Source organism: Sander vitreus, chromosome 14 (genome assembly GCF_031162955.1).
Source record: "Sander vitreus isolate 19-12246 chromosome 14, sanVit1, whole genome shotgun sequence".
Taxonomy (NCBI): Eukaryota; Metazoa; Chordata; class Actinopteri; order Perciformes; family Percidae; genus Sander; species Sander vitreus.
Window position 1 is genome coordinate 26477042 of NC_135868.1, and position 27727 is coordinate 26504768.

The window sequence follows — 27727 nt, forward strand, 5'->3', positions numbered from 1 at the left end:
TGTAACTTTAAGGCAATTTCATCATGTCCCTGGTACCCGAGTGGGGTCTCTAAATCTAACATGTATCATCTATGCAAATGTATTGTAGCCATCGGTTCCTTGTTGTGTGTGTGTAAATACAGTTGTATGTTGAAATGATTTGCATTGATTAAAAAGGAGTCAGAGTTCTGTACTCAAAATTGTCTATATTGAGTATTAAAACTTAGAATGTACCAATTTTACCCAAAACGAATGACTCCGTGCAGTTGCCATAAACAGAATTCACAGAGGGATCAAAAATCTTAACCTCTGCATCAACAGCAGTGGACTCAACCACACAACTATGCAAACCACAATGTTTTCATATTGTTGTAAATTCTGCATACAGTACAATGGTTTAAAATATAAAGTAACCTCGCACTAACCATCTTCACAGTGTAACAATAGGAGCATATACATACTTCAAAACATATCTTCATAGTGGACTTCGAGCAGCAAAGACATTTATAATACTTCAAACATATCTTCAGTGGACATGGCTAAGAAAATGATAGTACTCTTTTCATATTAGATTTAAAAGTGCAAATACAAAATACTGTGAACTGTTTTCACAAACAGTGCTCTCCCGAGAGCAAATAAAAAAAAGAATAACACCATTTCCCTGAAATAGTCTAAATCAAACATGGCACAAATTGAATAAGGCAAAATAAGAGCTAGTGCTTTGTTAGTTTACTCCTAAGCTTAAAGGGTAACTACCGTTTTTTTCGACCTGGACCCTATTTTCCTATGTTTTTGTGTGTAAGTGACTGATGTGAACAACGATCTTTGAAAATTGGTTCAGCATTGAGCTGCAATGTTATATAGGGCAACTGTGAACTGTGAACAGATTATTATTCTAAGTGTCTGACAACATTATGGAAAGGAAATGAAAAGGATCTTACTCTTTAACAAAAAGGTCTCTCTCTGTAATGTTGTACGACAATTAGAATATTAATCTGAGACTGTCAGCAGCAAAAACAATTGTCCTATAATTTACATTGAATCTTGTTTGGCAGCTGCCCACTGCAGCGATCTCGCTTTATACTGGACCAATGTCGAAGACTGTTGTTCCCATCAGTATCAAGAACATAGGAAAATAGGGTCCAGGTTGAAAAACCCGAAGTTACCCTTTAAATTGTGCACTCTGTTTTCAAAGTGGTTTTACAAATGATGGAGAGAAAAATTCCTGAGGAATAAACACAGAGAAAAATGTTTTAGAAAAAAAAATTGTTTTCATAATGGCTTCACAAGGGAAAAAGCAGTCCATCTGGTATAGCAGTACCAAAGATGCCTGTTGGTTTATCGCTGACAGCTCAGTCTTTACTAAAAGAGCCTGTTTTCTAGAGAGCAAACGTTTGCTTTGTTTGCATAAGGTTATTTCCATGCAGTTCCATGCAAGTCCAAACAAAACTAGTCCAAACGGTACAGCCATACCAACGATGCTTTTAGGGACAACTACGCCATTTGGCTGACGGCGTAGTCTCTCTGATCCTTTCACTGGAAGAACCTGTTTTTTTTAGAGCGAGTGCTTTGTTGGATAGTTTCATCAAGTTCCATGAAAATCTCTTGGATTACCTCAAAGGTATAACGAAGGTCAGCGGGGAAGCTGAAGTTCAGGGCATACAGTACATTAGTCCAAACAGCATAGCAACAGCTACATTATCAAGATCTCGCAACACCTTGATGGCTTCAAGCCTTCAATGTCCTCTGGTTCACCACTTGAAGCATGTTCTTTAAGAACATAAATCCCAACAGTGGTGTCTTCAATGGCCTCGTTGATGGCGTCTTCATCCATGCCCTATTAAAAAAAAAAAAGGCCAGTAAATAAGACCAATCGAGAAACAAATTAAATCACAGAGACAAAATTTTTTTTGACAGAACAGTAGTTGAGTGTGGGAAGATATATAGTGCTCTAACTACGATTAATTTAACTTATAAACCTTATTTTAAATAATCAATGACTTATAAATAAAGAAAATACATTGAAAATAATCACATACCCACCACAACTAGCCAGTCTAAAGTCATGTCTCAGATTTTAGATATAAGTATTGATAGATAGATAGATAGATAGATAGATAGATAGATAGATAGATAGATAGATAGATAGATAGATAGATACTTTATTGATCCCCAAGGGGAAATTCAAGGTCCCAGTAGCTTAAAGACCTCAAACACAACATACACATACATCATAAACAGGATGATAAAAAAACAAATCCACATGAATAGCATGGACAATAAAAAAAAAGCTATTAAATGAAAAATCCACATGACTGTACTAAGGGATGTATAAGCATGAGACGCTTGCAGTGACAGGGCAGGGACTGACCCTGTGATTCAGTCTGCATGGTAAGGTGCTCTATGAGAGTGTGTGTCATGGTGGTAGTGCAAATAAGTCCAATAGTGCAAGGATAAAGTCTAGAGACCAGCATTAAATATGGACAATATAAGAGAATGATGTGTATAGTAATATAAAAACTATAGCAGTGCAAGGATAAAGTAAAAAAAAAGACAGCATTAAATATGGGCATTATAAGGGAATGAAGTAGACAGTAGGATAGACACAAATCAACAGTCAATGTTAGAGGTTTGAAGTAATAGGGTTACAGCCATTGTTCAAATTTTGAGTTAGACCTCAGTCCATGCTGAGAGAATGAGGGAGGGGTTGTGCATATGGGCTAATATAGCCAGTAAACAGTGTAAGCAGTAAACAGTATAATGCTATGAAACAGAACATTTTAATAGATTATCAAAATTATAAATCAATACATTTTCTATTAATCAATGAATCATTTCAGCCCAAGTGATCAATCAGGAGAACAAAAAGGGAGTATTAAGCACACATCACATACCACATATTGCTGCACAAGGTTTTCTGGATCTTCACCCGTGTAGATACATACTCCCTTGATGATACACTCCCGTCCAGCATCTATATCATCACACTGAAAGAATTGTTTTTATTAGCGTCTCAGTTTAGCACTTTTGCTTCATTTTGAAGTCAACTACTGGTGTACACTGTCATATGGGTACATATTTCTCTAAGAATATTACAACATGGTTCCTACAATGGTACTAGCCTTGCTGTCAGCTCCAAATCACGTAGGAAAGAGATTGACAGTAAAGACAAAGAAAGACACAAATATGAAGATAAGTAAGAAAATAAATAAATAGAGGAAAGGTTAAAACTGAGACAAAAAGATGAATATAGTAGGAGAAAGATGAAAAATAAATAGATGTAGGGCCTCCCTTGCTTTCTGTACAATTTGTATGTCGTTCTGGCCAATAAATTGTGGTAAGTAAAATATTTTACCATTTTACATAACCTTTCCACAATTCTAAAATCTTAATGTTTTTCAATAACACGGTCATAAGAAATAACACTAAACAACAACTTGGTGTTTTAATGTTTCTGATACTGTTAAAGGCTTGTTTAAAATGGCAATGTCTGTGGGAGTAGGTCCATTTTCATTTATAAACAACTGAGAAACAAACATATATGTTTCCATCTGTAACTTTCAATTATTTTTGGAAATATACATACATTAAACATACAAATATACATACTGTTCAAACAGGATCCTATGAACGAAAATATTTAGAATCAGTGAGGTGAACCAAGCACATTGGCTCAATAATTAAAAGATCCGTTTTGTGGGGACCCATCATTGACATAATGCATTCCCTAGCCCCTTACCCTAACCTTAACCATCACAACTAAATGCCTAACCTTAACCCTTACCCTCACCCTAACCATAACCTAATTCTAACCCTAATCCTAAAACCAAGTCTTAACCCTCACACAGCCCTTTAAAGTTGTTTGGCCCCACAAAGCTGTCGGGACCCACACACACACACACACACACACACACACACATTATTACTTGCACTGTCTGCAAGTTGAATAACCGACAGCTTTACAACACTCGTTACATTGAAGCGCTGTTGTCAGGAGTGGGACCGTCGGGGGAGAAACAAAATTATACATTCTAAACTAAGTAGTAAGTTAGTGGTGGTATCAGCTAGCTAACCTTAGCTATTAGCAAACCAATATTTATATTTATAGAGAGCCGAAGTCACGACCTTCTACTTCCAGCCAATGGGACCTATCTTTCAAAAAAAATATGAACGAGAGTCAATGGAGAGATAATAGTTATTATTTTTTTATCCCGTTTGAATTGAGCCATGTATTACAAATATGATGTTCGTCAATTTAGAAGATAATTTTTCAACCGAAGAAAGTCTCAGTTTATTTTTAAACTGTTGAAGTATAAGACTGTGAAAATACGTAATTACAAAGACTACACACTTCAATGTCGCATGGATGACGTCCCGCTGAAGCTACGATGTCTCTGTGTATCGTACCGGGATGGAACGTTACTCAAATGAGCAGAGGATCTTGCTTGTTCTTTTGCTTATCTAAAATACATGCTTAGTGACCTGTACCTTTTCGACATTTTCAACCAAAGTGTCAACTTTGTTTGATTGTAGGCAAATTAACAGTTTGGAAGAAATCTGAACAAACTAACTTTGTTAACTTGGACAGATTTTATGCCTGAACCTTGTAGCCTCACTACTAAAGTACCTCATGGTGATTGGTCATGTTATTTACTCACGTGGCTTTACCACAGCTTTGCAGATGACACTCAACTTATTCAGACTTTTCCTCAGTCTGAAACTCAGGTGGCAGCATGAATCTTTTGATCTGATTGAAGCTTTAATATTACAGGTGGTGCTAATGTGTTCACATTACATTTAATTGTTATAAGTGGTTAGTCTTGACATTGGCTGTCATGTAGTGATGGCCAAATGAAGCCTCATGAAGCTTTGTGAACCATTTTAAAGAAAACAGCAATTATGTGTCCTTTTAACCCTTCCTTGAACAGAGAGTGCCATCTAGTAGGCTCAGGAAAAAAGAAAATGATCTTGAAGCTTCATAAAGCTTCAACTGGCCAACACTGCTGTAATGCTTTGCAGATGACACTCAACTTTTGTCTTTTCCTCAGTCTCCAACCCAGGTGGCAGAATGAATCTTCATTAGATCAGAAATGTATTTGATATACTTGAAGCATTAATATTACAGGTGGTACTTATGTGTTCCAATTACATTACATTGTTATAAGTGGTTAGTCTTGACATTGGATGTCATGTACAGTAGTGATGGCCACCATTTCATTCATTTTCTGAGGCCACAAACCTTAGCTAATAGGCTAGGCAGGCTAACCAGCTAAGTGACTGGCAACCTTGTAGGAGACCAATGTGCCCTGCAGGCCTTGCTGAGGGAATACAGATCCCACTGTAAAATAGCTCTATATACTGAGGCTCCTGTTATATGGTGACTCTCAGTTTGTAGCAGCTCTAACAGTAACAGTAGTAGCATGAGTGCTTTTACATTGAAGTCCTATCATTCTTTTGTATATTATTCATGTTTTGGTTTGAGTTCTGTTGGTGAATGAAAAGGCAGACTATCGATCCATATTCGGTTCCATATTTATTAAAAGACATTGTGGATGCACAGCAATAATAACAAAGTGAGGAATCAGTAAGTGAATTTGAGGAGAAAAGATGACCAGTGAAGGAACTTTCCAGTGCGTATTTTTATGTGTAAACAGCAGCTTCCTGTCAGGTCAGTAGGGCCACACGGCGAGCTCGTCCTCGCGCTCACAGCTCAGACTTAAGGAGCTTCTTAGCCGCCTCCATGTTGCGCTTCACTGAGGGGGGAGAGCGAAAACATTTCCATTGAATCAGTGTGTTCCATGGACACAAACAGACCTCATGAGTTAGCTGTGGCACTTACACAGATCCACGTCGCTGGGTTCGTAGGCATACATGCGGTTGCTGTAGCGACCGTTGATGTCGGCCCTCACCGTCATCGTGGGGTCTGTAAAGACAGAAGGACTGGCTGAGCACCAGCTGTGTATATACTCCTTGCTGGATAATATAACTTGCAAAAAGCATCTTACCACCAAAAATAGCTTTCTATGTGAAAGCTGAAACGTTCAGCCACAACCCAATGATGTAGCAGTTGTAGCAGGAAACAGGAAGTGTTAGCTGAGTAACTTAAAGGTATAGTAAGCGATGTTAATCCAATACACTTTTTGTGAAATTCAGCAAATATCTCCTTACGGTCAGCTAGCTCTCTATTTTATGTGTGCGTGGAAAAAATGTGGTGTTCTTTCACAGCCCTGGCTGTGTAAATGGAAAACCAACATAAAGGTGCACAGGAGCCACAAAGCACAATTTTGGAGTTATCAACAAGACGAGTTGGCAGAGAAACAGCAAAAGAGGACTGAAGAATACAAATTAAAAAAGAAGTTGCATGAGCGGGAAAGGAGGAAGAGCCTTGTTAACATCGGTGAGGCGTTTCAACGCTGCAGAAACCTACATGATTTCAAATGAATGAAAACTGATGAGGGCTCTGGTTATGGAGAAGTGAGTTACGTTAGCTTTGCTGTTTAACCTCGCCCGTTTGCTATTGTTTGTGATGGCTGCTCCCAACTGGCTGGCTTTACAGCAGTATCGACAGTTTGCTAATCCACAACCTAACGTGAGCTAACATCGATTCTGCCATATTTCCTTAAGTCAGCAGAAACACTAACAGAAGTGGTTGCTATGGAAATGCACTTCTATGAATCTGGTGGGCGAAGATTCTGAAGGGGGGGATTAAGTTCAAATATCAACAATCTTCACGCAGCATCGCTTACTGCACCTTTAACATGTGAACAGGGAACAGAAAGAGTTGTGTTAGGAGATAGCTCTTACCGACAAAAATGATTCTGGGAACATACTGTCCATCAGGAGAGAGATGTTTGTCTGTGGTTTCATACTGGAGGCGAGAAAAGGAATAACACATGGTCAGACATATCACAGTGTGAACCATGCCAGCTCAGAGCACTGGCCCTAAAACCTACAGTCTGATCCCCATGGAGCCTACAGGGACACAGGAACAACACTAGTATTATTGGCATCAGAGATTTCTGCCTTTTGTACTGTATATTTGTCCCAGCTGTCTTCACTAGCTTTAGGTGGGCGGGGCTACGTTTGGAAAAGGTGATGTCACACTTTTCTGTGCACCAATCCCAGTTAGTACGGTAGAATGAATAAGATGACTATCAAAATCTGGGTAAACAATAACTAAGCTTTTGAGTGAATTGATATGTGGTGAATATTTAATATTACAGAGACGAACAGGAAACTAAACCAATATTAATACATTCATTATAATGAATGAATATATAAATGTATTAATGCATTGGTATAACACAAGGTTTTTAAAGGTTTTATACTTTTGAAAGCAGCTCAAATTTGAATACAGATTGGGTGGTATGCACCTTTAAGACACCTTGTGGAGCCAGACTAAAAAGTCCTGTCACTCACCACCAGATTGAGGACGATGAAGTCCTCATCCAGCATCTTCTGGAGCTTGTTGTCCTCAGAGAAAACCTTCTTCAGAGCTGCAGGAGAAACAGGTTTTCAATTCTACAACATGTGCAAACAAATGATTGCTGCTCCTCTAAAAGGTTTTTCAAATTCAGCTTTTATTTATTTATTAAGCTTTTATTTTCATTAGATAGTGAAGATAAACAGGAAAGGGGGAGAGAGAGAGAGAGAGAGAGAGAGAGAGAGAGAGAGAGAGAGAGAGAGAGAGAGGGGAGGACTTAGCCTACATGAGGCGCACGCTCAACTCGACGAGCTAGACGCCGCCCCATTCAAAGAAACACTTTTTCTCTGCCTGAGGATTCTAATGAAGAAAATAAGAGAAGTCAGGAGTGGGCCTTACCCTGGCTGTGTGGGCAGTCATCCAGGTGAAACAGGACCATCAGAGGCTTGTTTCTAAAACACAAATCAGTTTCACTTACATGTATTCATCATCTTTAATCACTGCCAGCGTCAGCGTTTCAACCAGGACTCACCGTGACCTGGACCAGTACAGAGCCTCCTCGTACGTCTGAGCCCAGATCAGCTGATCCCCCCAACCTGCACAGACACAGAGCCGTTAGAGAGAAGAGACAGCACTGACCCGCTGGACTTTAGTGTGTGAGAGGTGCAGCTGATGCTCACAGACCTCGGGACAGAGTCTGAGGGATCCTCTTGCCAGATTTGGGGATGTATTTCCCGAAGGTGGAGGAAATGGCCACCAGGACCAGGAGTACCGACAACGCCGCTTTGATCATCTTTATAGACTCACTGGAACATGAGGAACAGACTTTAGTTTGAACATTTATGTTCAAACTGTGTGACCAATGAAGGAATAGTATCAAAATGACATCACATTTGGCAGGAATGCGAGAAAGGTAAACTTTCCCTTCCCTCTTAGAAGGAACACGGTTGACCTGTATCCTTCAGCACTTCCTCCTAAGGAACAATCTAATTTGGTTGGCATTCTCATCAGACCACAAGAGTGAAGAGAAAGAAAGAAAGAATCCAATCGTAGAGTTGTTGGAATGTGGTGTGCATTTCTGCCTACATTAACAAGTTCTTTCCTAGTTGTTGAAAGTTCTTACAGAATAATGTATGGTTGGGATCAGAATCACAGACTTGTTGGATAAATACAGAAATAAAAATGACTTAACCCTTGTGTTGACTTCAGGTCACATTGACCCGTTTTTAATTTTTGTTTTATATCAGAAAAATTGGGACGTAGAAGTAAGCACTGAAAATATGTAGAAGAAAAATGTAAAAATGTAAAACGTTGGAAAAAGCAAAAACAAACTGTGAAAAAAAGGCGTCAAAAACGTCGACAAAATGTGTTTTTTTCAAGGTTGACGGGAAGACAACATGGGGCTTTCCCCGCAGTTAAAATAGTCAGAGTGTCTTACCTGTTCCGACTGCTCAGCTGAGAGTGATCCAGGACCTGCTGCACCTGCACTCTCACCTGCCAGTATTTAAACAGCCGTTCCCCTGCGGGCCCGCCCTCTCCCCCCCCAATCCCCTCCCCCCACCCCCCCCCAACCCCCCCTTAGGTAATTTGAGATTTCCGGGTGTATTGCCAAATAATGTAGTGTGGCTGCTAGGGGGAACAATATAAAGGAACCATTTTTAAATTAAGATTTTATTTTTAGTATTTTTACGTACTATCCATGTGCGTTTGCCAATAAACTGCTCTCATCACACTTCTTCGAAGGAGTTTGGCATTCAACTGTGCACAGATGTAAGAACGGCTCGTGCACGGCTAGAGACATAGACACCTGTTCTTTGGCATGTCCATTCATTCATTCATTCATTCATCCATTCATCCATTCATTCTATTCTATTCTATTCTACTCTTTTCACCCTTTCTAACAGTGTGGACACTGTTAGGGGTCATTAACAAGCAGTTTGGTTGCGTCCACAGCAGGCTGATGTGTGACGTGCTGAGACGTTGGCTCGGATCCAAGGACAGCTCAGCTCTAACTGAGGAATACCATCAGATGGAGGAGGATGATGATTTATCTTTTTATTTTTATGTGACACATAAAGTGTAACTGAATGTGTCTCTCCTACAAAGTCAACACAGATTGATGAAGATGAACAATAAGCATGTTTGGTTAAGGACCACAACTGCAGTAAACAGTCAAATAAGGACACATCCAGCCACATTAGTCTTTCTGATTATTGATTACAGTTTGTGGAATCTTATTCTTTAATTAGACTGGGCCTTACATTATAATAAGACACGTTCGTAATAAAGATGATAGTGTCTAGAGGACATTGAGGTGTATTGTGCATGAGTTTATCTGGAAGCATCTCAACAGTGTGTGCTCTGCTCTGAATGGCAGCTTTGTTCAGGCCCAGCCCTACATCCTGCAGCAGCTCCACCTCCAACTGTCCACTAATGGTTACTGTCCACAAACAATTACCGTCCACTACAACCGTCCACTCCAACGTACACTTTAACATCCACTCCAACTGTCCACTAACGGTTACCGTCCATTCCAACCGTCCACTCCAACCGTCCACTCTAACCGTCCACTCCAACCGTCAACTCCAACCGTCCACTCTTACCATCCACTCCAACCAACCACGCTAACCTTCCACTTCAACCGTCCCACTCCAACCATCCACTCCCAACCATCCACTCTAACATCCACTCCAACCGCCCACTAACGGTTACCGTCCACTCCAACCGTCCCACTCTAACTGTCCACTCCAACCGTCCACTCTAACCGCCCACTCCAACCATCCACTCCAACCGTCCACTCCAACCGTCCACTCTAACCGTCCACTCTAACTGTCCATCCAACCGCGCACTAACGCTTACCTTCCACGCTATCCATCCACTAACTCTAACCGTCCACTCTAACTGTCCACTAACGCTTACCGTCCACGTTATCCGTCCACTAACTCTAACTGTCCACTCTAACAGTGCACTAACGGTTACCATCCACTCTAACTCTCCACGCCATCCGTCCACTAACTCTAACCGTCCACAGGCCTCCTCCTCTGCTGCTAAAACACAGCTTCTTCTTGTTGTGTCCTCTCGTTGCTTTCCTTGTGAACAGTTACAGTGCTTTGTTCCCACTACAGGACTTTTACAAGAAGAAGAAAGAAGAAGAAAAAACAAGAAGCAGAGAATGAAATCATAAAACACAAGCACAATAACATAATATCAAATGCAACTTATGCATGTTTTTACTGATGTATAGGAATTTGCATTTTAATGTTTCAATCCAACATTTCCTGGTTAGTGTGATACGTTTATGTTTTGGTTTCAATATCACAAACACATGGTATTGCTTCTGATAAACTACCTATTATAAAGAGTGTATACGTTGTAACAAGTAGTTTTAATAAAGTCATATATAAGTCATATATGTATAAGTCATTTGTAAGAAGATTTTTGGATTGCCAGGTAGGGGAAAACCATCCTCCAGCTAATGGACCTCTTGATAGTTTACTAACGACTTACTAAACTTTATAACTGCTGACTTGATAGTTCACTAATGACTTATTAGACTTTATAACTGTGGACTTGATAGTTTACTAATGACTTACTAAACTTTATAGCTAACAAGCTTAGTAGAGGTAGTGTTTCTTCTACTGCTACTTTCCACACGCTGCCGACAGTGGACTGCTGTGTTTATTTGTCACATGGCCACATAGTCATAAATGGAGTGTCCAAGATTCATTCATTCATAGATTTTCTCAGATTTTGGGGGGTTTAGATGACAGAATTATTGGATTTTCTCTGGGAAAATACCTTCTGTTACAATAAACACTACATACACAAAGTGATGAATAAATATAAGAAATAGAAAGGTAGCCAAGACTTGGAGGTTACTATTAGAAAGGTTTTGCTATGAGTGTAACCAATTTTTGGAAATGTCAGCATGTGAAAGGGTGAACATTGAAAGAGCCACTGCTGTTGCTCCTGGTTTCCTGCCGGCCTCTTCACTGTGGACTGTTTAATAAAAGTTTACTTGCCAAAAAATAATCAAGCCAAAAGTAGTTAGACAGGACAGCCCTGTCCCACACTGTCTATCAATGAGTGAGCTAACAGGCTCTGTAGTCCTGGCTGTGTGCCAGTCCAGGTCAGGAATGGGATCAGAAAGAATTGTATTTATGACTTTATATCTCAATGTTTTTATCAAACAAACAGAAGGGGGGCGCCCTGGCAGCTCACCTGGTAGAGCGTGCACCCCATGTAGCAAGGCTTAATCCTTACCGCAGCAGCCCAGGGTTTGAGTCCAACCTGTGGCCCTTTGCTGCATGTCTTCCCCTCTCTCTCCCCACTTTCCTGTCTACAACTGTCCTATCCATTAAATGCCCCCAAAAAATCTATAAAGAAATAGGGACTTTGTTAGGGACTATTTTCAGCGGAGGATTAATCAACATTTTCTGCATTGGTGAGTATGTGTGGCAGCATTCCAGAGTGTGTGGGATTCAGTCAGAATAAAGTACAGCGTGTGTGTTCATGGTGCAACAGGGAGGCTCACTGATGAGTTTTTATCATCATTTTTATCATCAGGCTGCGATAAACACATAGTACTCTTTAGCAGATCACATTCATGTCCCACAAAGCTCAGTACTGGGCCCACTTTTATTCTCCAGTATGTTACCTTCACGCATTCACATCAGAATCAGAATCAGAAAATGATTCATTGCCAAGTAAGTAGCACTTACTAGGAATTTGCCATGGTTGTTGGTGCATGCATAAACAAACATATTGAACATAAATATGAAATAAACAACCAATAAATACAATAACACATACATATAACTATTTAACATTAAGAACGTATGCTTATACGCTGTATGGATTAGTGCAGGATGTGAAAATGTTGAGAGATGTGCAAATGTTCAAGATATACAGAATGTGCAGAGGACAGGATGTAGGATTAGATTCAATGTCAGTGGGGGTCCGGGGCCTTGTTAATGAGGCTGACCGCAGAGGGGAAGAAACTGTTTTCATGGCGTGAGGTTTTGGTCCTGATGGACCGCAGCCTCCTGCCAGAGGGGAGGGGTTCAAACTGTTTGTGTCCAGGGTGAGAGAGATCGGCTACAATCTTTCCTGCCTGCCTCAACATCCTGGAGGACAACAGGTCCTGGAGAGACGGCAGATTGCAGCCAATCACCTTTTCTCATAAACGGGTTTGTATGATAGAGTATGAAAACTTATGCACAACAATTCGTATAATATCTTAGGAAATCATGTGACCGGTCATTTGACAACCGGTTACATGACAGTTATGTTTAGCGATCTTTACAGGTAAATTTAGCCGAGAAAAGGTGACTTGGAGCTGGGCACAGAGCACCAAGAGAAAAAAAGATTGTGGTTTTGGTTAAAACAGCGGTCTCCGTGAGTAGTACTCCCGGGACATGAACACCCGTTTCCTGGGTGAAAGTCTTGTGTTTTCTCCTTCCGGGACATGAACTCTGCTCCCCAGCTTGAAAGCCCTGTGTTTTAGGAGCCAAACATCCCCCCCAACCTACGAGGATCTTCCTGCTCTTATATATCAAAAATAATATAGCATATAGCAGATATCAATCTGCTGCTGACAGTCATAAATATGTGGAATACATACCAGTTACAGAGCTACACAGCTATGCACCAATGCTTGATGAGAACATGACATTTGCTGTTGAAAATGACAGATCTCATAGCAATTTAGAGCATTATCTCTATTTTTTAATAATAATAATAAAATAAATGTTTGAATTTTAATCTTAAAGTTTCAGAGAAATCTGCCCTGCCATACAACTGTATCCTGATTTGTTTCAGCATCCACTCTGGAGAGGTCAAAGGTTAATGGAGAAGTCACCTGTGATATCAGAGACAGAGGTCTACCCCCTTATACACCCCATCATCATACTGAGGTCACATGATGAACCATCTCCATGATGATGAACCACACTGTGTGTTCATTCTGTTTCTAATGGCTACAGCATTGTAATGGTCCCCTGGTTTAAATCATATATCATATGAATTGCATTCCTCTGTAAGGCTTTCTGTATTACATTCTTCCAGTAAAACGCTTGACAAACCAGCTTGACAAGAACAGAACAAATGCCTGTTGGATGCTGTGTTAGCAGGATGTGGGAGCAGTCAGTGCTGAGGTGTCCTTAACACACCCCCCCACACACACCCCCCCATATCCGTGTATTGGCACAGCACCATGGTAAATATTTGAACTACAGGGCCGGGTGAAAGGCCGCTCCTGTTATCACTCAGGCCCGCCCTGATAACACGGATCTGACGCTGACCCGCTCCACACGCACTCTGCTATTGGCCGGCCCACTCAAATAGGATGCAACTTCCTGTTCAGAGTGAAGCAAATGCAGCAGCTCATGAACACCTGAACTCACCTCAGATAAAGCTGAGAAATACTAACACACATGATGTGCTGAACAGTGTATTCACATTGCTTTTCTCTTCAGATTCTTTCACGTCACATAGCAAGGATTGCATGACATAAGTATTTGATACATCAGAAAAGCAGAACTTAATATTTGGTACAGAAACCTTTGTTTGCAATTACAGAGATCATACGTTTCCTGTAGTTCTTGACCAGGTTTGCACACACTGCAGCAGGGATTTTGGCCCAGTCCTCCATACAGACCTTCTCCAGATCCTTCATGTTTCGGGGCTGTCGCTGGGCAATACGGACTTTCAAAGATTTTCTATTGGGTTCAGGTCAGGAGACTGGCTAGGCCACTCCAGGACCTTGAGATGCTTGTTACGGAGCCACTCCTTAGTTGCCCTGGCTGTGTGTTTCGGGTCGTTGTCATGCTGGAAGACCCAGCCACGACCCATCTTCAATGCTCTTACTGAGGGAAGGAGGTTGTTGGCCAAGATCTCGCGATACATGGCCCCATCCGTCCTCCCCTCAATACAGTGCAGTCGTCCTGTCCCCTTTGCAGAAAAGCATTCCCAAAGAATGATGTTTCCACCTCCACGCTTCATGGTTGGGATGGTGTTCTTGGGGTTGTACTCATCCTTCTTCTTCCTCCAAACACGGCGAGTGGAGTTTAGACCAAAAAGCTCTATTTTTGTCTCATCACACCACACAACCTTCTCCCATTCCTCCTCTGGATCATCCAGATGGTCATTGGCAAACTTCAGAGGGGCCTGGACATGCGCTCGCTTGAGCAGGGGGACCTTGCGTGCGCTGCAGGATTTTAATCCATGACAGCGTAGTGTGTTGCTAATGGTTTTCTTTGAGACTGTGGTCCCAGCTCTCTTCAGGTCATTGACCAGGTCCTGCCGTGTAGTTCTGGGCTGATCCCTCACCTTCCTCATGATCGTTGATGCCCCACGAGGTGAGATCTTGCATGGAGCCCCAGACCGAGGGAGACTGACCGTCATCTTGAACTTCTTCCATTTTCTAATAATTGCGCCAACAGTTGTTGCCTTCTCACCAAGCTGCTTGCCTATTGTCCTGTAGCCCATCCCAGCCTTGTGCAGATCTACAATTTTATCCCTGATGTCCTTACACAGCTCTCTGGTCTTGGCCATTGTGGAGAGGCTCGAGTCTGTTTGATTGAGTGTGTGGAGAGGTGTCTTTTATACAGGTAACAAGTTCAAACAGGTGCAGTTAATACAGGTAATGAGTGGAGAACAGGAGGGCTTCTTAAAGAAAAACGAACAGGTCTGTGAGAGCCGGAATTCTTACTGGTTGGTAGGTGATCAAATACTTATGTCATGCAATAAAATGCAAATAAATTATTTAAAAATCATACAATGTGATTTTCTGGATTTTTGTTTTAGATTCCGTCTCTCACAGTTGAAGTGTACCTATGATAAATAATTGCAGACCTCTACATGCTTTGTAAGTAGGAAAACCTACAAAATTGGCAGTGTATCAAATACTTGTTCTCCCCACTGTATATTTTCTAATACCTTGTAAAGGTCAATGTCAACAGTGTGCTCTGTGGGGCAGATTGGTTGACTAAGAGAATAAGAGTCTACAGCCACGCTGACAGCTCTGTCAGGCTGTAGGTAGGTACAGTGATGCTAACATCAGCATGCTAACATTCTCATGCTAGGCGGGTATCATGTGGCCCATGGTCCAGTAGTTCAGTCCCAGGACACTGTCTATGCTGGCTCCATTTGGACCAGCAGTCACAGGCGTGTTAGCATGCTAACATTAGCTAATGGTTAGTAAACACAGTGTACAGCTCATAGACTGTATGGTACAGCTGAGGCTGATGAATGTCTTTCTCTCTTCTTAAAGCAAGTGTTGGACACGTTAACATGTAGACCTGATGGAAGCCAGAGTATCAGAAGAGTTCTCCCCGTTTATCCCAACGGGAACATGAAATATGAACACCTTCCATCACACTTCATCGTTCATCATTAGTTGAGTGGTGGACCTATGGACCGACAGACAGAGCCGCCACTGTAAATGGCATACAAGTTGTACGTTACACAACATACAAGAAACAGCTAAGGCCTCTGAATGTCCCTCCTTCACGTTTTCCTATGAGCAACAGCGCGTTTCAGCCCTCAGGCTTTTGGAGTATCATTTTGTAGTATCATTCTCTGGCTAAACCTGCAGCATTGTAAAGTGTGGGACAGGACCAGCCAATCAGAACCAGTCAACAGAATATTACAACAAAGAGATTTTTATTTTGAGTCATCTGTATAGCTATTTATGTACATGAAAACATCATCGTTGTATACAAATGCATTCCTAGATATTCACAACATGAGGAAATGAGGACAAAGAATTCCAGGGAGGAAAGGACAGGGTAACTGCCAAATCAGACAACTCAAGAGGGGAAAGTGTCAAACTGAGCTGCAACGTTAAGGAGTCCCTGTCCCTTAATGTTAATGTCATCTCCAACCAGCTGACTGACAGCGAGCCCTGAGGTCTGACATCACTTAGACACTGGGACACCTGTAGTGTGTCAGTGTGTCATCAGACCCTCACTTACACAAGAAATATTTCAATCTAATGGACACATTTACATGAAATCCAAAGTCCCCAGAGGATGAAGCCTTTCATTTTGGACACTTGTTGAGAGCCCCCATCAGGTTTGGAGCTCCACTGCTGGAGAGGCTCTAAGAATAGTATGTGGCAGTACTAGCACAGCCACTAGGGGCGCTGTTCCCTTCTTTCAGACTGTGGACACAACACAAACACGTGTACAAACTAAACTAAATCCAATGAGAGTCCTGCACTAATAACTACATCTGTAAAGATTCGGTGTGTTTATGTTCATTAAAAATTATTTGGAGCTGCAGTTTATGCGGTTTCTTTTTTATTATTTTGCCGTAAGGTTGAATGTACACCGGTGTCTCCCTTCTTTTACAGTGGAGTGATCCCTTCAGGCCGGTGTGGATAGAGGCAAAGATTTAAAAAGCCACGGCATGTTAGAGTTGTAAATATAGATCTGTATCTGTAATGTATGGACACTGCATGTTGGAAAGGGCTTTTCCTCTGATTATTATTTGCAGAATGTTTCCATTTCATCCAAACTGCTTGTTGTTCTTTCAAATAAAACAGTACATTTATGTTTGGACATTTATTCAATACACTGTGTACAAAAGAATTCAACGGAAAATATGACGTATGAATGTGTATTCTGTATTCATAGAAACACAAGAATACAAATATTTCATCATTCATCTTAAAAAAAGGGCCAACATTCTCAAGATTGCATCCAAAAAAAAAAAAAAAAGAAACATGAGGGAGCAACAAAAAACCATTACATTCTTACAGTCCCACAAGAGACGCACAGGTCATTGTTTTCACAGAAAACACTCAATATAGCTGACTCATGCTAAGAGCCTGCTGGCTGCAGACAGAGACCAGGACCGGGCCAACCAGCCATCTCTGAGCTGCTGACCACACAGGGAAAGCTTACATATGATAACGCGCACACACACACACACACACACACACACACACACACACACACACACACACACACACACAGAGAGAGAGCTGGTGCTTCTGCATCATCTCCTCTCATTAATCCCAGCTGCTGGAAGAACCTCAGCGGGTCAGCGCGGCTCACTGCTCAAGTTTTGGGTGAAATAAAGCAGTTTAAATACTGTGCAGTTCTTTTTCAGGTCCAGTTTTAATAAATCATAGCTGTGGCTAAATTCTGTTGGCCTTTTTCATAATAAAGTGCTTCCTCAATGTTTGTGTCACGTTTCGGACTCTTATGTACAGAGCTGGCACCTGAAGTACCAAACTAAAGGGAATATGAAAGCAATATGACATGTAGGTCCACAGTACAACAGTCACAGTAGGAAGGGAATTCAGTCGGTTTTCTGCTGAGTAGGACACTTCCATTTGGTCACCACGGTAACGGTGTGGAAAGTGACGGAGCAGACAGGCAGACATAGTGGTCAAGTGTGGTGGCTTGTTTTAGTCTCACTGTTAAAAATGATCCCAGTAAAAACAGACAGTCCCATCAGTAAACATCTCCTGTGTCCTGTTTCACTGAGAGAGCGCAGGGGTCCGGTCCGCCAGGGGCCCACAGGCCGGCAGCTAGTGTCCATGCTGGGGTGGGTGGTTGTGAGCAGGGTGGTTGGGGGGAAGGGGGGGTCCATTGACACCAGGGTGGTAGAAAGCACAGTTGCTCTCATACCTACAGCTTCCCTTCATCATGAAGTGACGACACACGGGCCTCTTGGACATGTCTGTCAGGAGGAAACACAACAGCATTACAACACATCACACACACACACACACACACACTTTCTACTCCACATCATGTGCTGTCACTTTATGTGCCCCCCCTCTCATTACCAGCACACGGGAGTTTCTCTGGTTAGGAATGAACTGTCAAGCTCTACTTTTGGCCAATTTTAAAAAATGTGGATATTAGAGAAGAGGCAGAGGAGACATGCAACAAAGGTCCAGCATGGAATCAAAGCAGAGACAAGTCAATGTGTCCCCTTCTATGTCCTGAGCTGATGAGGACACCAGTCTCAGCTGCTTTGTGTTAGAAGAGAGTGATCAACATGGGAGACATACCGTTCATGTTGTTGTGTCCTCCTCTGGGCCCCCCTCGTCCTCGGCCCCTGAAGCCCGGCTCTCCTCCTCCTCCTCCCCGGCCCCGTCCTCCTCGGTGGAAGTGGCCCCCTCTGTGAGGCCCCCCCCTCATGGACTCATCTCCCCAGTAGTTGCCGTTGTCCCCCCGGCCCTGGCCAGGGGGCGGCCCCATCATGCGCGGGCCTCCGCCAGGGTTAAAGGGTGGGCCATGGTTGTGGGGGGGTGGAGGGTGGTTGAAGCGAGGGCCGCCGGGCGGGTTGTTGGGGGGGTAGCCGCCGTTCATGGGCATCTGCATGTGCATGTTCATGTTCACGTTCATGTTGTTCATATTGTTCATGCCTGGTCCGTGGCCCAGCAAACCTGGGTTGACTGGATGGAAAAAAACAGCGGTTAAATAACGATGAGTAACAGATGGATCACAACAGGTGGACATGTTGCCATGACAGCAGGGGGGGTGGGGGGGGACATGTAGTTCAACCATGGAAGAAGAGCTTGAGTTTGAGCTTGAGTTTACCTGGGGGAGGTCCACCCTGGTTCTGGTTCTGGGTCTGCTGCAGGGAGCCCAGGAGCTGTTTGATCTTGTCTGAGAAGTTGGGCTGCTTGATCAAGTCTTCAGTCGACTGGTTCCCAGATGCACCCTGATGACACACAGCTACACATCAGCTACACTACTACCACCGACAGGCACTCTCACACCCAACTGCACTACATACAGATGAAACTTTGATTTCATGAAAAATAAAATGGGAAGTGTACTTTGTGATCCCGAATGTCAAAAAAGTAAGTGTGTCAAAACCAGCTCCTGCTGCTGTTTACCATGATGGAGGAGAGCAGCTCCTGCACGTTGACAGTGGGGGCCACGGGGCTGCTGGCAGCGTTGGGGGCCACGGGGCTGCGTGAGTTGCCGCTCAGGTTGCCCATGAGGTTGGCCAGGACAGGGGGCAGCTTGGAGCTCTCGCTCTGGGCCAGGGCAGAGCCCTGCTGGGAGGACGTGTCCATGGGCTCCACGTAGCCGTCATCCTGCATGGACGAGTCCTGCAGGGGAAACACACACAAGGTGTTTAATACAAGATTTGGGAGACGGGATGTATGTATGTATGTATGTATGTGTATGTATGTATGTATGTATGTATGTATGTGTGTGTGTGTGTGTGTATGTGTATGTGTGTGTGTGTGTGTGTGTGTGTGTACTAACCTCATCCAGAGGGATGAGACGGGGAGGCATGGGTTCATACGGCTCTGGGTCTGGTTCATGTGGACTGTCAGGCACACTATGATCAGAAAGGATGGACAATCATTACCATACACTGCAGGCCCTCACCCTTCTTCTTAGGGTGAAATTCTACATATAATAAACATAGAAAGGGTCAAAGGTTGAGTCCTACCTCTCTTTGCTGAGGAAGATCTCCTGCAGGATGCCCATCTCGCGGTCTCTCTGGGTCAGCTTCTCGGTGCTGTTGGCCCCGGAGATGACCAGACTGCCGGTCAGCGTCAGGGGCCTCGGGGGGGTCCAGGGGACCCTCTCTTCCATGGTGTCATGGGAGGTCCGACGGGCCGTCTCAAACATCTGCCTGTCCATCATCAGCTCTCTTTTGGCCGCCTCACCAAAGTCCTTAATCTTGTTGACGTTGACTGTGAATCCAGAGTAATATCATTTATCATTCAGATTTGTATCAGATGGTTTGTTTCTTAGAACGGTGTGCTGGGCATGGCTTACCTCTCTCTGTCTCGTCCAGATCAAAGAAGAAGTAGTGTTTGAGCTGCTCCTCCTCCGCCCAGTGGACCGTCTTCTTCTTCTTGCCCTTCTTGGTCAAGCTCTCTTCTTCTCCCCGGGGTTCTGCCAGAGCGTTGGGCTTCTCACCTGCACACAAACACAGGAGATTGAGAACACTCGCATTTTCAATCAAACTAGAAAAAAATAATAATAACAGATAATGTCAAAGAAGCTGACCGTTGTCAGAGAGCTCCGTGTCCTCAGAGGGGACAGGGGTCCCGGGCTGCTCTGGCTCCTGGCTCTCATCACCTGGAGGGATGGAGGCAGAACTTTCTGGAGACGATGGCTTAGCAGAAGATGAAGAATACGCAGAGGGTTTGCTGTCAAATGGACTCGCCTGAGGACAAAAAGGAGTGAGAGTGAGTATGTGCAAAAAGACAGAGAGCTGACGGACGTTGACAGCTATTAAGTCTTGCATGAGATGAGAGACTGGAACTTATCACAAAGACAGCACAGTCTGTCATGTTTGGTTCAAATTCAACAGACAAAATAATACAAAGTATTACATATCTGAATATTTTTGACTAACAATGCCCATAATCCATAGTGACAGTGAGATGAGTACGTACCTTGTTAGACGTGGGGGAGACAGCCTTGGTGTTAGCTGGACTAACAGCACCAGCCTTCTTCTTCTTGATCTTGATGCCGGGCACGGGGGCAGAGTTCAGAGCATCTAGGAAGCCTGTGCACTCCATCGCTGCAGAGAGGACACAAGAGAGCCGTGAACCCCACGATCATGTCTCTAATGCCTACCAGATACTACCAGACTATGAAAAGACCAAAGTCTGACACTGTCTCACATCTAAAGACAACCATCTCACAAGAGTGGAGATCTTGCAGGCTCACAAATTGAAGACTACAACTAGATTTGGTTTGAAAGATTTAACCAAGTTAGCAAGCTACCGCTAGCGTTAGCTGGTAACTTAAGGTAAAGCCTGCAGATTTTCTGTTCTGCTGTACATGCAGTCTCCAGTAACCAGAGGTCTGCAGTTATCTGCCAGTAAAACTCCGCTGGATGACTCGCTTCAGAAGAGTTGAAATCTTTCTTCCTTTAGCGTTTAGCTTAGCGCGGCGCCATAGCAACCATAAACAACACTGGTTCTAGCCGTTTGGTGCTGGAGGGAGCGCACCCATTGGTTGTTGACAATGTTCACATGATTAAACTTCACTACCAAGACGTCAGACTTAATAAAATGTCTTGTCTGAGCGTCCAGACGGGAAAAAGACGGGCTGTGTAACTCACGCTGTGCTGGAATGATCTTGACTTTGATCTCTTTGGCAGAGTTAGAGGGCATGTTGAGAGGCTTGTACTTTTTCTCCAGAGGTGGAGCATCTGATGGACCAGCGCTGCTGACAGGAAATGGAGAGAAAAAGAAACATGTAAGTAGTGCCCTGAGCCAGCGGAGGGCAGCAGTGAGCAGTTGTGGCTGTGCTGACAGAGGCAGTGGGTGGAGGGGGGTACCTGGGCCTTTTGAGGACTGGAGGCTTGATGTTGTACTTGTCACCCAGCTGGGGGGCAGGGGGCGGTTTCTTAGCAGGGGCCAGGCTGGGGGGGTCCATCTCCAATCCTACATAACACAAAACACATTGGTTATTTTATACACAACCTCTTCAAATACAACATCCAGGGCCGTATGCATCGCTGCTCAGTGAAAGTTGTACCTATGGAGCGGATCTTTGTGTGGCTGGGTGCATGAGCTTTAGGTTTCTCCTTCTTCTTCTCCTCGTCTCCACTTTTTTCCTTCACACCCGGCACCGGCACCTTGCCCTCCTCTTTCTTCTTCTTCTTTTCTACAAGATAAATATAGAGGCTGAGTCACCATTGTAAACCCTTCCTTTCACTCCATACTGCCGCTGCCCACACAAAGTACCGTACGTACTGTGGCACACAGTTGGGACATACTTCTTCGTTACATTGCACCTTGAACTTTGACCCTCCTGCTCATATATGCTGTGCAAAGTATTGTGGGTCAGAACAGTCAGAAAAGCGTGCTGGCTTGCATACTGCAAAAAGTGACTGGATGCAGTCAGGACATCCTGGTATTTTTGGCAGACTGCCTTTGACATGCTATGTATAAGAACATTCTAAATCTCTTCCTGGCATACTACACAGTATGGTAGTATGGACACAGTGTGTGGCACACGGAGGAGCCACTGTGAAACACAGACAGACATTTAAAGTGAAGTAATGGGTGTGTACCAGCAGGAGAGTTGATACTGCTCGAGACACTCTGGGAGCGGATCGTAGCCATCCAGCCTTCTACCAGCACAGACGCCAACTTCCTCAGCTCTAAAAGTCAAAGACAAGTAGATTAGTGTGATATGATACACATTATATACTGTACAGACAGTATATATATATATATATATATATATATATATGTGTGTGTGTGTGTGTGTGTGTGTGTGGAGTTTGTACAGTCAAAACTGACCTTCGGTGTCTGCACTCTTGCTGAGCTGCTTCACCAGCTTGGCTGTATTGTTCTGGGGGAAGATAAAGGTAAACACAGACGGCAGGTTAGAAGCTGCAGGGGCCTGTTTAGCTCAGTGGAGGAGAGTTGTGGAGGATGGACTGGGACAGTACCTGTTTGAGGTGGTCCACTTTGAGGGGCAGCTTCTGTAGCGTGAGCAGGATGAGCTGCAGGAGCGGCGTGTTGTTTGTGCCTTTGGAGTAGGTGAGCCACGAGTTGAGCATCCTGTAGCCACCGACTCTGATAAACCTGGACCGGGGAGGGAAGAAACGGAGATGATCAGTGATTACACCTGCGAAGCAGCACAGACACTAAAACATGGTAATCATTACCCAAGATTATCATAAGTGCTTCTTTTCTGTTGATTTTCTCCAATGGGGAGGCCGGTGCTATATGCATTAGAATGATCAGTAAGAAGTCTGGGAGGTGTGAGACTAATGATCAAAAGAGTAGATGTACCATTATATGAATGGTAACATAGCATTGTTATGATGTGTCATACCTTTAGCCACACCTGTGTTCATATAAATTAAGACTTGCGATGTATACAAAGTAAAAGAGAGGCCTACCTGTTAAGAATATCATGGGATTTGGTCTGCAGGAGGATGCTCAGGTACATACATCTACTGACCATCTTGGTAGAAGCTTTCATCAGGCTGCATTACAGAAAGCAAAGGTGTTAAGATAGCACACAGTGTAAGAGTCCTTCAATTGGCGAGAGGAAGGTTGGACAGTTAAGGAACAGAAATGTTTGGTTCCTCACCTAAACACCTTTGGGACTCCCTCCAGGCTGCGGAGCTCTCCATCTTTCCCCAGCAGAGCCTCCACACCCTTCAGAATCTCTCTGGGGTCCACTGGTCCCCCTGCCATATCTGAAACACACACCCTCAAAGTTAATACACTTGGCAACAGGACCGGGCTGCTACATTTCCTGCTGTGTACAGAAAATATGATGTTTCTTTGGAAAAGGCAACACAGTGCTGTTTAATGTGGACTGTTTGCCTGCCAAGTAGAAAAGGGAGCTCCACGCTACATATTCCACCCAGACTATCTTTAGGAATTAGTACTCAACTCAAATAAAATGTCCGATCAAGGCTCAAGGGCCAGCTCACACCAGACACACAACCATGTGAACTGGATCAGGCCAACAAGGTGACAGCACACTCCACTCTGACTCATCTCACTTTAGCCATTCAGTGGTTGACAACACCAACCTGTTTGCATTAAGGACATTCCATCAACACCGAGGTGCAGAGAACTGACGCACAACACCCCCGTCTGCACCACGACTGGCCCCCCAGGCCTCATCACACTGCACACAGCAGCCGATTCATCACGCTGCACTCTGACCTATCCAGTTAACCATTTCAATATCAGTCTAAGACTGTAACACTAGAACATTATCTAGACTGCTGATCTGGCTCATATAGTCCTATTCAAATCACGAGTCAGAGAAGTACAGGCTGCCACAAAGCACTCAAACCCATGCTGATGTGGGGGGGGGGTCCATGGGCCAACTGGTTCAGCAGGATGCTGGAACTTCTTCCTCAGTGCCTCCAGAGGGTCTCCTCTTGCAGGACAGGACATATACACTGACAGATTGTTCATTTCACACAGTTTATTCCCCGTCAGGCTAGGATTTTAGAGGCGCAGCAACGCAGAGAACCAAACTGCATGTTATTAACTGATGTACTGAATGATATGCATTCACTAGAAATCAACTTTTCTTTACCTAACGTTTCACTTAATTTGACGGTTTCCGTAATCATATCAAACTTAACTATTAATATGTATTCAATAGCTACAAATGCTGTTTTTTTTTGTACAAATACATGTATTATATCAAGATGTATCAAACACAAAACAAGGTGAAAGGTCAAAGTTTTGTTATAATAGCAATAGCCAAAGAGGTGAATTTTTTGAAAGAAATGTTACTGGTAATGATTTATCAAATTTTTAATGCCACACGTCTAACACAATCATTCACATATGAGCACAAATGCAACTCAATCAAGGAGAATTGTAAAAGAAACATCAATAATGACTGGTAAACCCCTTTATCACTAATTCATGTGGTAGGCTATCTGATGAAATGATGAATGGTAAAAATATAGATTATACGCACCAACAAATTAAACATGTGATTGAAGGTAACTGTTTGAAGTATGAAATGCTTGACAACTGTAGAATTAGTTAAATGTTAAATCCTCAGTGGTGTTAGTGGCATCACTGTCAAGTGTTCCAGCCAGGGTACAAATCAGAGCACCACTGTCCCCTACAGGCCATTTCCTGTTCACACACTGCCACTGTACTGGCTGTGTATTGCACAATAGAGAAATGGATTACACAATAATAGAACTGTTAGTGCAACATCACATGTACAACAAAGTAATGAATAAAAGGTGTTGGACGTTTCATCATTTCTATCAGTCTACTTATTAACTTTGAAGTCCTATGTGATCCGAACAAAGACAGCCAACACCTAGGTACCTGGCCTCTATGAATGTCTTCTATTTTATGGATTTAAATTATAATCACGAGAAAGGGTCTTATGCATAACCTCCAAATGGTTCATGATATGACTGTTTGTGTTGAGTCTCATAAGCATGCACATATTTTTCATGTTTATGCATTTTATAATGAAACCGTTTTTGTGCCAATTTAACTCAGAACCTGCAATTCTGGCGGAAATCAATTCATTGGAAATGTCATGATGTGAGGAATCAGTTAGGTCTTACCCGTGTAACTGTTGTAGTAGAAGTTTTATATAGTCTCAGAACTCCACAACACTGCAAATAACCCAATTCCTGTAAATGCCACAATTGTTACACATTTACACAAAATCAGTGTTAAACATGGCTCTGGCTCCTGGGTCAGTGGGGGGAAAGAACATTATTTGTGCAGTCATACTGTGGAGTTATTACATATATCACTGGTACATTATGGCAAAACAAACTAAGACTGTACTCAAATGACTGAGTCCTCTACAAAAAAATATGATTTACTGTAAACGGTGGATTAACAGACTTGAATATGACTAAGGCAACAAGGCATATTAATCAAGGAGAAACTGAATGAACCAAACAAACAGCAATGTAAGACGCCCTGGGTTATATAAGGGTAGTTGAGGCAGCCTATAAAAGGCTTGCCTTAACCTGTCATGTGTCACAGCTGAGAACAGAGCTGCTGCTGTGGCTAACCGCTCGAGGGGGGGGGGAGGGGTGCGGGAGGCCGGCTGCTAATCAGAGCCCTCCCTCCGTTAACCACTTCGCCGACGGCCAACCAATCCCTACACAAGCAACAATGGCTCCGCTAGCAAAGACCGTGCTGTTGATAGGAAAACAAGCCGACGAACCAGATATCTACCGAGCTACACGCGCATACAATACAATGAACAGCAGTCTGTAGCGGTACATTTTCTGCATTTCGGTTTTGTAAAAACTCCCAAATGTTGCTCCGAGAACACGGCTAGCCCCCGGAGCTGTCCGAGGACGAAGAGCAAACAACAACCAATCCACCATATTTGCCAATCCCGACTGTTTGTGCTTCGAAAGACCACTTCGCTTGAGTCATCCTGCAATCTTTATCCACAGATTGCCGAGTACATGATGCGGGATTTCGGGAAGTCCCTGTGCTTTAATTATCGACACACACACAGTGCTGTATAAAATATGTCCACAATCCTCAAGCTAATGCAATCTTTATGTATAGATTGCGGTGGGTTTTGGTTCCGTGGAGCAGCCCCTACAAAACAAATCTGGCAGGCAAAAAGTCCGACTTCATGATCTGGAATTTGCTTTCTATGCCTACGGCAATCTTTATGAATAGATTGCTTATGGTTATTTTACGAATTTACTGACTATATTTAGTTTTATTTGTACAACTCGCCCATTCCGTCTCACACACAAAGAAACGGAGCCTTGTGCTTCCGTCCACTTTCCTGTGTGAGCTCATACTATAACATTGTCTATATTCAAATTGTTTGCAAAGAACCAAGCTAACTTACGGTGCTGGCTAACCAGCTACCGCTAGCTAGCCTACCATCTACGAGCATTTTCACTGGATTGATCTCGATTCAATTTAACTTCAAAATCAACTTACTATTGAAACTATAGATCCTCGGCGTCTCTGGTGTATTAGAGTGTGCTTTTCAGGCACTTATATCTCTTATTTCATCAATTTTATATCGTCAACCTTCATGGTTTTAATATCAACTGAAATACTTCTTATGGGTGGGGCTGTGATAGCTAAAAGCTAGCCTTTCCTTCGGGAACAAACTGGAGGCAAAAATAGTAATCAAATGTCCATTACTTGAAGAAAAAAATATGAATTTGAGTAGAGTTGTTCGAAGTCCTCGACGGTTCAGTCTTCGGCAAAGCAAATTCATACCTGCAAAACACACAAAAAGGCACACATTTAATTCCGACTCTGACAAATTTCGACGTCCTTCGTCTATATCAAAGTCCTTTGTTGGTTGTTGAATACATTCAAAAGGAATTTCGCATTTTAAACGGACAAATGTTGAAAATAAGCCTTGCTGTCTTTCTGACTTCACTTACCTTTGACCAAATCCAGGAATGAGCTCGAAGAGGAGGGACTTAGCTTTTATACTATGTGACGTTTTTTACGTCACGAGCAACGTTTTTTCTCCGTTTTCCACTGAAACAAAATGGTGGATAACCGACCTTCTCTGTCTATCCAAGGGCGTAATGGCGTAGTTCACATTTTGGAAACAATATCTTTGAATTACTCCCTAGTTTTACCTCGAAAGTATTGTATAGTTGTATCATTAAGTAGATTAAAAAGCACACAGACACATTTAGTTGATTTTGCTGGAATATAGTTATTATTTTATATATACATTTAGGTAATAATATTTCTTTAAAATGGCGACTGGTTTGTCTGTTGGGGTTGATCAAAATCACGTGGCAGTCGGCGAGAACGCAACATTTACCAATCATATATATATTGGGTATATATTTACTAAAATAAAACGGCATGGATTTGCACACAATATAAAGGAATTATAAATG

At 42.9% G+C, this 27727-nt stretch overlaps 2 protein-coding genes across 5 annotated transcripts; both read right to left on the reverse strand.

The window, feature by feature from the left end:
* Positions 1 to 5493: 5493 nt before the first annotated feature.
* On the reverse strand, positions 5494 to 8924 carry agr2 (anterior gradient 2). Its single transcript, XM_078268095.1, has 8 exons — positions 8841 to 8924; positions 8087 to 8208; positions 7935 to 7998; positions 7802 to 7854; positions 7399 to 7475; positions 6784 to 6847; positions 5819 to 5902; positions 5494 to 5732 (listed from the first exon to the last, which is right to left on the reverse strand). Exons 2-8 carry the CDS (start codon positions 8193 to 8195, stop codon positions 5683 to 5685), a joined length of 501 nt encoding a protein of 166 aa, XP_078124221.1. The 5' UTR covers positions 8196 to 8208; positions 8841 to 8924; the 3' UTR covers positions 5494 to 5682.
* Positions 8925 to 16047: 7123 nt separating this feature from the next.
* Positions 16048 to 27273, reverse strand: ppp1r10 (protein phosphatase 1, regulatory subunit 10). Of its 4 annotated transcripts, XM_078267327.1 has the most exons (20): positions 27254 to 27273; positions 26796 to 27083; positions 25433 to 25501; positions 23458 to 23566; positions 23264 to 23350; positions 22808 to 22943; positions 22656 to 22707; positions 22424 to 22513; positions 21886 to 22014; positions 21686 to 21791; positions 21467 to 21573; positions 20793 to 20920; positions 20401 to 20560; positions 20167 to 20310; positions 19835 to 20081; positions 19645 to 19720; positions 19266 to 19484; positions 18964 to 19087; positions 18432 to 18818; positions 16048 to 18094 (listed from the first exon to the last, which is right to left on the reverse strand). In XM_078267327.1, exons 4-20 carry the CDS (start codon positions 23562 to 23564, stop codon positions 17943 to 17945), a joined length of 2451 nt encoding a protein of 816 aa, XP_078123453.1. In that variant the 5' UTR covers positions 23565 to 23566; positions 25433 to 25501; positions 26796 to 27083; positions 27254 to 27273; the 3' UTR covers positions 16048 to 17942. The 4 variants fall into 4 exon arrangements, with proteins under 4 accessions (XP_078123453.1, XP_078123452.1, XP_078123451.1 ...); XM_078267326.1 differs by lacking the exon at positions 25433 to 25501; XM_078267325.1 differs by lacking the exons at positions 25433 to 25501; positions 27254 to 27273 and having other exon boundaries at positions 21467 to 21570; positions 27006 to 27083.
* Positions 27274 to 27727: the final 454 nt, after the last annotated feature.

Coding starts and splice junctions, on each gene's coding strand:
- agr2 (XM_078268095.1), bottom strand. CDS start 8,195: ATGATCAAAGCGGCGTTGTCGGTACTCCTGGTCCTGGTGGCCATTTCC. Junction 7,999..8,086: donor CCCTCAGACTCTGTCCCGAG/GTCTGTGAGCAT, acceptor GTGTCTGTGCAG/GTTGGGGGGATCAGCTGATC. Junction 7,476..7,801: donor TGACTGCCCACACAGCCAGG/GTAAGGCCCACT, acceptor TTTCTCCTGCAG/CTCTGAAGAAGGTTTTCTCT.
- ppp1r10 (XM_078267324.1), bottom strand. CDS start 27,081: ATGAATTTGCTTTGCCGAAGACTGAACCGTCGAGGACTTCGAACAACT. Junction 23,351..23,457: donor GGAGTCCCAAAGGTGTTTAG/GTGAGGAACCAA, acceptor TCTGTAATGCAG/CCTGATGAAAGCTTCTACCA. Junction 18,095..18,431: donor AGGACACAACAACATGAACG/GTATGTCTCCCA, acceptor TCCTCCTGACAG/ACATGTCCAAGAGGCCCGTG.